This window comes from Haliotis rufescens, unplaced genomic scaffold (genome assembly GCF_023055435.1).
Source record: "Haliotis rufescens isolate VD_foot unplaced genomic scaffold, xgHalRufe1.0.p SCAF_6, whole genome shotgun sequence".
In the NCBI taxonomy this organism is placed as follows: Eukaryota; Metazoa; Mollusca; class Gastropoda; order Lepetellida; family Haliotidae; genus Haliotis; species Haliotis rufescens.
Window position 1 is genome coordinate 34,942,550 of NW_025964334.1, and position 13,864 is coordinate 34,956,413.

General features: G+C 42.3%; 1 protein-coding gene across 2 annotated transcripts in view; it reads right to left on the reverse strand.

Annotated features, from left to right (window-relative positions):
- Window positions 1–13,864, reverse strand: part of LOC124117565 (putative ammonium transporter 1) — a 50,171-nt gene that overhangs the window by 16,705 nt on the left and 19,602 nt on the right. For both annotated transcript variants that reach the window (XM_048385782.1, XM_048385781.1), the window contains exons 2-6: window positions 8,152–8,241; window positions 2,830–3,057; window positions 2,034–2,140; window positions 1,426–1,563; window positions 227–460 (exon numbers count right to left, since the gene is read on the reverse strand). In XM_048385782.1, coding sequence (XP_048241739.1) covers window positions 227–460; window positions 1,426–1,563; window positions 2,034–2,140; window positions 2,830–3,057; window positions 8,152–8,241 — 797 coding nt within the window. The remainder of the gene's footprint in view (window positions 1–226; window positions 461–1,425; window positions 1,564–2,033; window positions 2,141–2,829; window positions 3,058–8,151; window positions 8,242–13,864) is intronic.

The window sequence follows — 13,864 nt, forward strand, 5'->3', positions numbered from 1 at the left end:
CGGTGTGTTAACGTAAATACCGCGGTGTATTCGTACAGTTACCGCGCGTTGTATGCAGAATAACCGCAGTATGTTTGCGCAATTACCACGCCGTATAAATTTAGTATCTTTACTGGTAATAGTTGTGAACATTAGAGTCCCAGTACAGAGGCCACAAGACACTGATTTCATCTTAGCCCTGGTTGCATACTATTGTATATCATACTACTGTTGTGTAGACACTTACCATTCCGGTGAGAGCACCGTTCAGAGTGTTGAGGAGACTCCAGTGACGATTGCCGAAGTATCCGGTTTTGTTTATGAAGAGGGTGACGAAGGCGGACATTGAGCCAGAAATGATGGTGTTCACGACGGATAGACTGACGCTGGAGCCGCTGCCTTCACCGGAGATGGTGAGAGCTGATCCTCCATTGAAAGCGAGGAACCCAAACAGCAGGATGAAGCCACCGAGAGCTGCGAACTGACACCATATAAGACTTCTTTACATAATCGCAACACGTTTAATATCACTCTGATTGTTTCAGTGATGGAGTTTAAGTATGTTCAAGGAATAAGGCAGCGGGACTGCAACAATAGTTTTGACAGACAGTCTAACTCCGTTGTCTCGAACTCGGATGTATCGAGTTCCCGGTTGTCTGGAATTCAATTCATAGTCACAAGAGATACAAAAACGTTTGAAACTTGCCCTGATATGTCGAATTCAAAATTGTAAAAAAAAACACAACCCAGCACAAGTAAGAATGTGTAACAAGTATGAGTGCAATCATGCAATCGGGATAAGTCATGCAAAGGGTCTAATAACACGGGATAAGTCATGCATAGGGTCTAATAACACGAGATAAGTCATGCATGGCCTCTAAGAACACGGGCATTGTCATGCACAGGGTCTAATAACACGGGATACGTCATGCATGGCCTCTAAGAACACGGGATAGGTAATACACAGGGTCTAAGAAAACGGGATAGGTAATGCATAGGGTCTTATAACACGGGATACGTCATGCATGGCCTCTAAGAACTTGGGATACGTCATGCACAGGGTCTAATAACACGGGATACGTCATGCATAGGGTCTAATAACACGGGATACGTCATGCATGGCCTCTAAGAACACGGGATAGGTAATGTACAGGGTCTAATAATACGGGATACGTCATGCATAGGGTCTAATAACACGGGATACGTCATGCATGGCCTCTAAGAACACGGGATAGGTAATGTACAGGGTCTAATAATACGGGATAAGTCATGCATAGGCTCCAAGAAAACGGGATAGGTAATGTACAGGGTCTAATAACACGGGATACATCACGCATGAGGTCGTATAACACGGAATGCACAACGCATATCTTATTATAAGACGGGATGCATCATGCACAGGGCTTTAAGCATGACATAGTGTCAGTAGAAAAAAAGGAAACTTACCGGCACGGAGTGACCTCTCAGGTCTACTGGACCACGGGTATCCGGATGGAATCGTCCCAATCTGGGTCCAAGCAATAAAGCGCCACAGAAAGCAGCTACCCCGCCGAGGATGTGAACGGCTCCGCTACCAGCAAAGTCCTGCGCATAATAAAACACAAATAAAAAAACGCGTAATGTAATCAAACGGTTAAAAAATATGTAACAAAGCAGAATATGATTATCATACTGACAAGATCACGTCGCCGTGGTCATGTCTACAACGTCATGTCTACAAGGTTTTGTCTACAAGGTCATGTTACGAGGTCATGTTTACAAGGTCATTTCTACGAGGTTATGTCTACAAGGTCATTTCTACAAGATCATTTCTATGAGGTCATGTCTACAAGGTCATGTTACGAGGTCATGTTTACAAGGTCATTTCTACAAGGTCATGTCTACGAGGTCATGTCTACAAGGTCATTTCTATGAGGTTATGTCTACAAGGTCATGTCTTCAAGGTCTCAAATACAGGGTCATGCATACAAAGTCACGGCAACCCAATGATACTTTCCATCCTTGTGACGTCGATCTAATGACAACAATGCATGTGTTGTGATCTGCGTACGTACCTCGTATCCTATCGTGTAGGTTTCATTGCCCGTGCCGTACACGGAACCGACCACAAGCCACCCATCCGCAGCCCACACCCACCGGGTCACAACGGGGTATATCACAGCTGAAAATAAATGTTAGCAGGTCAGGGTTGGTAACAATATTTAATTTAAAAAAAATGTCTTTTCCACCGTCGACAGGACATGAACCATTTGTTTTAAATTACCCCTAACTGAGTGTGTGATTCAGTTTATTGCCACTGTTATCAGTATTTCAGTTACATCACGAGTGAGTGAGTGAGTTGAATTTAACGCCGCTTTGAACAATATTCCAGTTATATCGCGGCGTGTCAGCTTAATGTGGGAGGAAAGCCCGAAGTGATGCAGGTCTCAGACGTTTACAACTTCGGTGAAACCCACGAGCACGGGTATGGTGCTGACAAACCTAGAAACATAATCGGGGCGAACCGGGGTTCGAACCCACAATCATAGGTTTCTGGTGTGCCCAAGGGACGCAACTCTGCACAGCGAATCGCGGCGCCTCAGACGACTGGGCCACCCGTGCCCCCTAGTTACATCACGAAGTGCCAGCTTGATATGAGAGGAAAGCAGATGCAGAACTTAGAAAAAATACAACTTAGGTGGAAGCCACTGTTATGGAGCTCACACACCTAGGATCGTGATCAAGATGAATTTGGGATTCGAACCCACCAAGATAGAAATGCTGATAGAAATTAAGCGACACACCTCAGCACAGCGAATTGCAGCAGGTTTGACAATGACTATCGATATGACTTTAACTTTGGGAACTCACATGTGAGAAGAAAACTGTACACGAAATAGGCCACGAACTCGCACCTCTCGGCCATGGCGCCGGACACAATGGTGGCTGCGGTTGCGGCAAAGACATACTGGAAGAAAAAGGTGGCGAAATCCGTGTCCGGCAGGTCGTGGGAGGCCCAAAAAGAGTAGCCGATGAAACTGTTTCCTTTTCCGTATGCAAGTGGGTAGCCAATCACCCAGTACGCGATACCCGCAACAACTGAAACATGGATGGTGTTGTATTTATACATATTTAAACATATATTACGAACCAGATTCAGAATTATTGGGATTTGATCGTCCAATTAATCTGCCAGACAACTGCTGCATGACTCACGGGTGTTATCTATACCTTATTTTGTTGCCTTTCATACACATGGGACATCATGACTCATAGCATTGCAAAATATTACGGTGTAGGTGCAATCTCATTCAAATCAGATCTTAGTTCTCGCTCCGCTAAACAAAGATCTGAGGACATCCCATTAGGGGTCACCTTTTACTTTACTTTATTAAGATGTCGTGTTAGAGGAAGTGACGACATGACTATTTGCTGGTTCTCCAAATTAGGATATTTTACCTCAGGCAGTGTCTGACATGGAGTAATTAGTGTGAGAGTTGGGTTTATCAATCCAAAACCTGCTCCCACAGGAGATATGGCTTGGGTGAGCTCAAGCGATATCTGCATTGTAGATGTCGCTGGAATGAAATTGCATCACAATGCTATGCAGACCATTGTGACGTGTTTGGTTACCATGACGTCACAATCAAATGACATCATTCATGGCTCTGCTACTGAAGCTGTTAGCAGTATTTTCTACTCTAAAGAGACTACTTATTCCTGTCTACAAACTGAAAAAGTTGGAAGAATGATGTTAAATAATAAATAAAATCTCACCCTCGTATCTTTTGATATAAATGTTTCACAGCCTTATCTTAGTTAACTTCAATGTTGCATATCCTTATCTTAGATAACTTCACTGTTGCACAGCCTTATTTAAATTAACTTCAGTGTTGCACAGCCTTATCTTAGTTAACTTCAGTGTTGCACAGCCTTATCTTAGTTAACTTCAGTGTTGCATATCCTTATCTTAGTTAACTTCACTGTTGCATATCCTTATCTTAGTTAACTTCAGTGTTGCACAGCCTTATCTTAGTTAACTTCAGTGTTGCAAATCCTTATTTAAATTAACTTCAGTGTTGCATATCCTTATCTTAGATAACTTCACTGTTGCACAGCCTTATTTAAATTAACTTCAGTGTTGCACAGCCTTATCTTAGTTAACTTCAGTGTTGCACAGCCTTATCTTAGTTAACTTCAGTGTTGCATATCCTTATCTTAGTTAACTTCACTGTTGCATATCCTTATCTTAGTTAACTTCAGTGTTGCATATCCTTATCTTAGTTAACTTCAGTGTTGCACAGCCTTATCTTAGTTAACTTCAGTGTTGCAAATCCTTATTTTAGTTAACTTCAGTGTTGCAAAGCCTTATCTTAGTTAACTTCAGTGTTGCAAAGCCTTATCTTAGTTAACTTCAGTGTTGCACAGCCTTATCTTAGTTAACTTCAATGCTGCACAGCCTTATCTTAGTTAACTTCAATGCTGCACAGCCTTATCTTAGTTAACTTCAATGCTGCACAGCCTTATCTTAGTTAACTTCAGTGTTGCACATCCTTATCTTAGTTAATTTCAGTGTTGCACAGCCTTATCTTAGTTAATTTCAGTGTTGCACATCCTTATCTTAGTTAACTTCAGTGTTGCACATCCTTATCTTAGTTAATTTCAATGTTGCACATCCTTATCTTAGTTAACGTCAGTGTTGTACAACCGTATCTAAGTTAACGTCTTTGTTGTACAACCTTCAGTGTTGCACATCCTTATCTTAGTTAACTTCAATGCTGCACAGCCTTATCTTAGTTAATTGCAGTGTTGCACAGCCTTATCTTAGTTAATTTCAGTGTTGCACAGCCTTATCTTAGTTAATTTCAGTGTTGCATATCGTTTTCTTAGTTAACGTCAATGCTGCACAGCCTTATCTTAGTTAAATTCAATGCTGCACAGCCTTATCTTAGTTAACTTCAATGCTGCACAGCCTTATCTTAGTTAACTTCAGTGTTGCACATCCTTATCTTAGTTAATTTCAGTGTTGCACAGCCTTATCTTAGTTAATTTCAGTGTTGCACATCCTTATCTTAGTTAACTTCAGTGTTGCACATCCTTATCTTAGTTAATTTCAGTGTTGCACATCCTTATCTTAGTTAACGTCAGTGTTGTACAACCGTATCTAAGTTAACGTCTTTGTTGTACAACCTCATGTTAGTTAACGATTTATTTCTGAAACAGCGACATTAACACACCGCTGTATATGACTGACCAACTGTCATTGCAACACATTTGTTGCAAATATTTACTGTTGTTGTTGTTGTTGTGAATAAACAATTGAAAAAATGACCCCTGATGAACATATATATTCTTCATGCTGATGAAAAAGCGCCGCCAACAAATCTTGAGTGGATCAGTCAGATTATCATCTCGTGAAGTTAGGTCGAATATTCGACAGGTGTTGTACAGGTGGTCGTAAAAGCAGAGGAGATTAATCACATTGTTTAACTAGGGTGGTAGACTGGTCGTATTGCTGCGATAAGTATTTGCATTAGGCTTGTGGTTAGCCAAGTAACATTCTCGGGAATAGGTTGTAAGCCAAGTACAGTGAATATAAAGCTTTTTTTATACGTTGTATACGTGGTTGTAACAATGAGTGGGCTGTATACGTGGTTATAACAGTGTGTGGGTTGTATACATACTTCTAAGAGTGAGTGGGTTGTATACGTGGTTGTAACAGTGAGTGGGTTGTATACATGGTTGTAAGAGTGAGTCGGCTGTATACATGCAGGTTGTAACAGTGAGTCGGCTGTAAACGTGGTTGTAACAGTGAGTGGGCTGTATACATGGTTGTAACAGTGAGTGGGCTGTATACATTGTTGTAAGAGTGAGTGGGTTGTATACATGTTTGTAACAGTCAGTGGGTTGTATACATGGTTGTAACAGTGTGTGGGTTGTATATGTGGTTGTAACAGTGTGTGGGTTGTATACATGGTTGTAACAGTGAGTTGGCTGTATACATGGTTGTAAGAGTGAGTGGGCTGTATACATGGTTGTAAGAGTGAGTGGGTTGTATACATGGTTGTAAGAGTGAGTGGGCTGTATACATGGTTGTAAGAGTGAGTGGGCTGTATACATGGTTGTAACAGTGAGTGGGTTGTATACATGGTTGTAACAGTGAGTGGGCTGTATACATGGTTGTAACAGTGAGTGGGCTGTAAATGTGGTTGTAACAGTGAGTGGGCTGTATACATGGTTGTAAGAGTGAGTCGGCTGTATATGTGGTTGAAAGAGTGAGTCGGCTGTATGCATGCATGGTTGTAACAGTGAGTGGGCTGTAAACGTGGTTGTAACAGTGAGTGGGCTGTATACATGGTTGTAACAGTGAGTGGGCTGTATACATGGTTGTAAGAGTGAGTGGGTTGTATACATGTTTGTAACAGTCAGTGGGTTGTATACATGGTTGTAACAGTGTGTGGGTTGTATACGTGGTTGTAACAGTGTGTGGGTTGTATACATGGTTGTAACAGTGAGTTGGCTGTATACATGGTTGTAACAGTGAGTGGGCTGTATACATGGTTGTAACAGTGAGTGGGTTGTATACATGGTTGTAAGAGTGAGTGGGCTGCATACATGGTTGTAAGAGTGAGTGGGCTGTATACATGGTTGTAACAGTGAGTGGGTTGTATACATGGTTGTAACAGTGAGTGGGCTGTATACATCGTTGTAACAGTGAGTGGGCTGTATACATGGTTGTAAGAGTGAGTCGGCTGTATACATGGTTGTAAGAGTGAGTGGGCTGTATACATGGTTGTAACAGTGAGTGGGCTGTATACATGGTTGTAACAGTGAGTGGGTTGTATACATGGTTGTAAGAGAGAGTGGGCTGTATACATGGTTATAAGAGTGAATGGGCTGTATACATGGTTGTAAGAGCTAGTGGGCTGTATACATGGTTGTAAGAGTGAATGGGCTGTATACATGGTTGTAAGAGTGAGTGGGTTGTATACATGGTTGTAAGAGTGAGTCGGCTGTATACATGGTTGTAAGAGTGAATGGGCTGTATACATGGTTGTAAGAGTGAGTGGGCTGTATACATGAATGTAAGAGTGAGTGGGCTGTATACATGGTTGTAAGAGTGAGTGAGCTGTATACATGGTTGTAACAGTGAGTGGGTTGTATACATGGTTGTAACAGTGAGTGGGCTGTATACATGTTGTAACAGTGAGTGGGTTGTATACATGGTTGTAAGAGAGAGTGGGCTGTATACATGGTTGTAAGAGTGAGTCGGCTGTATGCATGCATGGTTGTAACAGTGAGTGGGCTGATAACGTGGTTGTAACAGTGAGTGGGCTGTATACATGGTTGTAAGAGTGAGTGGGTTGTATACATGTTTGTAACAGTCAGTTGGTTGTATACATGGTTGTAACAGTGTGTGGGTTGTATACATGGTTGTAACAGTGAGTTGGCTGTATATATGGTTGTAACAGTGAGTGGGCTGTATACATGGTTGTAACAGTGAGTGGACTGTATACATGGTTGTAAGAGTGAGTGGGTTGTATACATGGTTGTAACAGTGAGTGGGCTGTATACCTGGATGTAAAACTGAGTTGGTTGTATACATGGTTGTAAGAGTGAGTGGGCTGTATACATGGTTGTAAGAGTGAGTGGGCTGTATACATGGTTGTAAGAGTGAGTGGGTTGTATACATGGTTGTAACAGTGAGTGGGCTGTATACATGGTTGTGACAGTGAGTGGGCTGTAAATGTGGTTGTAACAGTGAGTGGGTTGTATACATGGTTGTAAGAGAGAGTGGGCTGTATACATGGTTGTAAGAGTGAGTGGGCTGTATACATGGTTATAACAGTGAGTGGGCTGTATATGTGGTTGAAACAGTGGCTGGGCTGTATACATGGTTGTAACAGTGAGTGGGTTGCATACATGATTATAACAGTGAGTGGGTTGTATACATGATTGTAACAGTGAGTGGGTTGTGTAAATGGTTGTTACAGTGAGTAGGCTGCATACATGGTTGTAACAGTGAGTGGGTTGTATACATGATTGTAACAGTGAGTGGGTTGTGTAAATGGTTGTAACAGTGAGTAGGCTGTATACATGGTTGTAACAGGTAGGTTGCATTTATGGTTAAAGGGAATGTTTCGCTACACATGCTAGTGTGCTCTGGAATATGCTTATTTTGATGTAACTCACATGAGTCCATGAGATTCTTGATGAGGATGTTAGTAGAGTTTTTGCTGCGTACGGCACCGGCTTCCAAAAAGGCGAAGCCCCCTTGCATCACTGAAATATAAATCATTACCATTAAAAACGAAACGTTGGAAATGCAAACAAAATATTCTGGAGAATATAAGATTAATTATTTTAATTTTAAATTCAGTATAAATGCATTTGGGTTGTGTGGGGCAAAGTGGGGTTAAACATATTTTCATTTCTTAAGTACGTTACAAATAAAAAAATGTATTCTTTATTATAATGTACTGTGTCACCTCTGTAATTTGGCCATGTCCTCTGTAATTAGGGTACAAATATTAATTTTTTAACACTTTTCGAAAATAAAAATGAAGTATTGGGGGAGAAGTCTCTCTTTTTGGGCGGGTAGATCATGAAAAAACATATTTTTATAACAACCTCATCTAAGATAAACATGTCGTCGGTACACGATACATGCCATAATAGGACCATGTCTGTGTCTCATATTTACACAGCAAATGATCACTGCGTACAACATCTTGTTGGATCATTAATGACCAAAGAGGAGTGACACGCCACGCATACATCAACCGCAGTATCTACAGATCGCATCTACAGAGGCAACACAAGCTGTTTCAGTGAGCCAGTTTTTTTATGAGCTAGCATTACCTACATCTACCAGAACATCTGCAACGTATTCATGTACCAGTTTTATCCAACGATGTATTTGCCAAATAATATTCATCCACTTGTTGAGCCGGTGTAGTGGGCTCAAACGACTCCTCCTAAATTTTGCTCTAGAGTCATATGGGCCTAGGCTCAAATGACTGCCCTAGCCAGGCTCAAAACACTCCCTCTAGGCTCATCTAACTCCCCTACTGGGCCCAAATGACTCCCCTTGTTTTGAAACAAAATAATTACAGAAAAGATCAAACCTATCTTGGGTGTGGGGTGGGGTGTGGGGTCGGCAGTCGTCTAAGGCGCCGCGATTCGCCCCGATTATGTTTCTAGGTTTGTCAGCACCATACCCGTGCTCGTGGGTTTCACCGAAGTGGTAAACGTCGGAGACCTGCATCACTTCGGGCTTTCCCCCCACATTAAGCTGACACGCCGCGATATAACTTGAATACTGTTAAACGCGGCGTTAAACCCAACTCACTCACTAGTATACAGAGACACCTTACTATACCCAGACACGCTATATACTCAAACATCTTAGTATGCCCAAAGACCTTAGTCTGACCCTGTATACTCAGACACCTTAGTATGTCCAAACACGTCGTATACTCATATACCCTATTATAACCAACCATCTTATTATATCAAGACATATTTCAAAATGATCTATACAAAGTGGGTGAGTGAGTCACACAGGTTTCATCAGTATTTTAAGTGAATTTCGAAGTGATAAAGGCTTTAGATATTTACCCACTAGTGTTGGCACGGTCCCTGACCGGGGTTTCCGGTGCCTACAACGATTGGCCACATGTGCCCAAATTGATTTATTGAACATACGAACAGACCCAAGCCTTACCCAACAAAAACACTGGAGTTGATTGAGATAAACATACAACTTTAACACGGAATAGGTCGATATTGTTTATATGTACATTATATTGAAACCATTGAATGCATGTTTATTCAGGGGGTGAGTGAGTAAGGTTTTACGCCGCTTTTAGCAATATTCCAGCAATATCACGGCGGGGGACACAAGAAATGGGCTTCAAAAATTGTACCCATGTCGGGAATCGAACCCGGGTCTTCGGCGTAACGAGCGAACGCTTTAACCACTAGGCTACCCGACCGCCCCTGTTTATTCAGGATATTAGTTAAGTGGTTAAATTTATGTATGTTCTGAGAAAATATTACAAGGAAACTGTTTACATATTCATGAACTACTTTAGGGGAGAGTGTATGAAAGGAATGCATTTAGTGATTCATGTGCATTAGGTAGGGAGTGTCTGGCATCTTTCATGTATTTCGGAGATACCAGAGGTTGTTTTGAATGATACAATTGTTGTACGAGACATGGTTGTAGTGCAAAACATGATGATGAAGCGATACATGACTGCCATGTGAGATAACACTATAGTGCCAGACATGATCACAGCGCGAGTCATTGTTGTAGCACGAGACATGGTTGTAGTGCAAAACATGATGATGAAGCGATACATGACTGCCATGTGAGATAACACTATAGTGCCAGACATGATCACAGCGCGAGTCATTGTTGTAGCACGAGACATGGTTGTAGTGCAAAACATGATGATGAAGCGATACATGACTGCCATGTGAGATAACACTATAGTGCCAGACATGATCACAGCGCGAGTCATTGTTGTTGTACGAGACATGGTTGTAGTGCAAAACATGATGATGAAGCGATACATGACTGCCATGTGAGATAACACTATAGTGCCAGACATGATCACAGCGCGTGTCATTGTTGTAGCACGAGACATGGTTGTAGTGCAAAACATGATGATGAAGCGATACATGACTGCCATGTGAGATAACACTATAGTGCCAGACATGATCACAGCGCGTGTCATTGTTGTAGCACGAGACATGGTTGTAGTGCAAAACATGATGATGAAGCGATACATGACTGCCATGTGAGATAACACTATAGTGCCAGACATGATCACAGCGCGAGTCATTGTTGTAGCACGAGACATGGTTGTAGTGCAAAACATGATGATGAAGCGATACATGACTGCCATGTGAGATAACACTATAGTGCCAGACATGATCACAGCGCGAGTCATTGTTGTAGCACGAGACATGGTTGTAGTGCAAAACATGATGATGAAGCGATACATGACTGCCATGTGAGATAACACTATAGTGCCAGACATGATCACAGCGCGAGTCATTGTTGTAGCACGAGACATGGTTGTAGTGCAAAACATGATGATGAAGCGATACATGACTGCCATGTGAGATAAAACTATAGTGCCAGACATGATCACAGCGCGAGTCATTGTTGTAGCACGAGACATGGTTGTAGTGCAAAACATGATGATGAAGCGATACATGACTGCCATGTGAGATAACACTATAATGCCAGACATGATCACAGCGCGAGTCATTGTTGTAGCACGAGACATGGTTGTAGTGCAAATCATGATGATGAAGCGATACATGACTGCCATGTGAGATAACACTATAGTGCCAGACATGATCACAGCGCGAGTCATTGTTGTAGCACGAGACATGGTTGTAGTGCAAAACATGATGATGAAGCGATACATGACTGCCATGTGAGATAACACTATAATGCCAGACATGATCACAGCGCGAGTCATTGTTGTAGCACGAGACATGGTTGTAGTGCAAAACATGATGATGAAGCGATACATGACTGCCATGTGAGATAACACTATAGTGCCAGACATGATCACAGCGCGAGTCATTGTTGTAGCACGAGACATGGTTGTAGTGCAAAACATGATGATGAAGCGATACATGACTGCCATGTGAGATAACACTATAATGCCAGACATGATCACAGCGCGAGTCATTGTTGTAGCACGAGACATGGTTGTAGTGCAAAACATGATGATGAAGCGATACATGACTGCCATGTGAGATAACACTATAATGCCAGACATGATCACAGCGCGTGTCATTGTTGTAGCACGAGACATGGTTGTAGTGCAAAACATGATGATGAAGCGATACATGACTGCCATGTGAGATAACACTATAGTGCCAGACATGATCACAGCGCGTGTCATTGTTGTAGCACGAGACATGGTTGTAGTGCAAAACATGATGATGAAGCGATACATGACTGCCATGTGAGATAACACTATAGTGCCAGACATGATCACAGCGCGTGTCATTGTTGTAGCACGAGACATGGTTGTAGTGCAAAACATGATGATGAAGCGATACATGACTGCCATGTGAGATAACACTATAGTGCCAGACATGATCACAGCGCGTGTCATTGTTGTAGCACGAGACATGGTTGTAGTGCAAAACATGATGATGAAGCGATACATGACTGCCATGTGAGATAACACTATAGTGCCAGACATGATCACAGCGCGAGTCATTGTTGTAGCACGAGACATGGTTGTAGTGCAAAACATGATGATGAAGCGATACATGACTGCCATGTGAGATAACACTATAATGCCAGACATGATCACAGCGCGAGTCATTGTTGTAGCACGAGACATGGTTGTAGTGCAAAACATGATGATGAAGCGATACATGACTGCCATGTGAGATAACACTATAGTGCCAGACATGATCACAGCGCGAGTCATTGTTGTAGCACGAGACATGGTTGTAGTGCAAAACATGATGATGAAGCGATACATGACTGCCATGTGAGATAACACTATAATGCCAGACATGATCACAGCGCGAGTCATTGTTGTAGCACGAGACATGGTTGTAGTGCAAAACATGATGATGAAGCGATACATGACTGCCATGTGAGATAACACTATAGTGCCAGACATGATCACAGCGCGAGTCATTGTTGTAGCACGAGACATGGTTGTAGTGCAAAACATGATGATGAAGCGATACATGACTGCCATGTGAGATAACACTATAATGCCAGACATGATCACAGCGCGAGTCATTGTTGTAGCACAAGACATGGTTGTAGTGCAAAACATGATGATGAAGCGATACATGACTGCCATGTGAGATAACACTATAATGCCAGACATGATCACAGCGCGTGTCATTGTTGTAGCACGAGACATGGTTGTAGTGCAAAACATGATGATGAAGCGATACATGACTGCCATGTGAGATAACACTATAATGCCAGACATGATCACAGCGCGTGTCATTGTTGTAGCACGAGACATGGTTGTAGTGCAAAACATGATGATGAAGCGATACATGACTGCCATGTGAGATAACACTATAATGCCAGACATGATCACAGCGCGTGTCATTGTTGTAGCACGAGACATGGTTGTAGTGCAAAACATGATGATGAAGCGATACATGACTGCCATGTGAGATAACACTATAATGCCAGACATGATCACAGCGCGTGTCATTGTTGTAGCACGAGACATGGTTGTAGTGCAAAACATGATGATGAAGCGATACATGACTGCCATGTGAGATAACACTATAGTGCCAGGCATGATCACAGCGCGTGTCATTGTTGTAGCACGAGACATGGTTGTAGTGCAAAACATGATGATGAAGCGATACATGACTGCCATGTGAGATAACACTATAATGCCAGACATGATCACAGCGCGTGTCATTGTTGTAGCACGAGACATGGTTGTAGTGCAAAACATGATGATGAAGCGATACATGACTGCCATGTGAGATAACACTATAGTGCCAGGCATGATCACAGCGCGTGTCATTGTTGTAGCACGAGACATGGTTGTAGTGCAAAACATGATGATGAAGCGATACATGACTGCCATGTGAGATAACACTATAATGCCAGACATGATCACAGCGCGTGTCATTGTTGTAGCACGAGACATGGTTGTAGTGCAAAACATGATGATGAAGCGATACATGACTGCCATGTGAGATAACACTATAGTGCCAGACATGATCACAGCGCGAGTCATTGTTGTAGCACGAGACATGGTTGTAGTGCAAAACATGATGATGAAGCGATACATGACTGCCATGTGAGATAACACTATAGTGCCAGACATGATCACAGCGCGTGTCATTGTTGTAGCACGAGACATGGTTGTAGTGC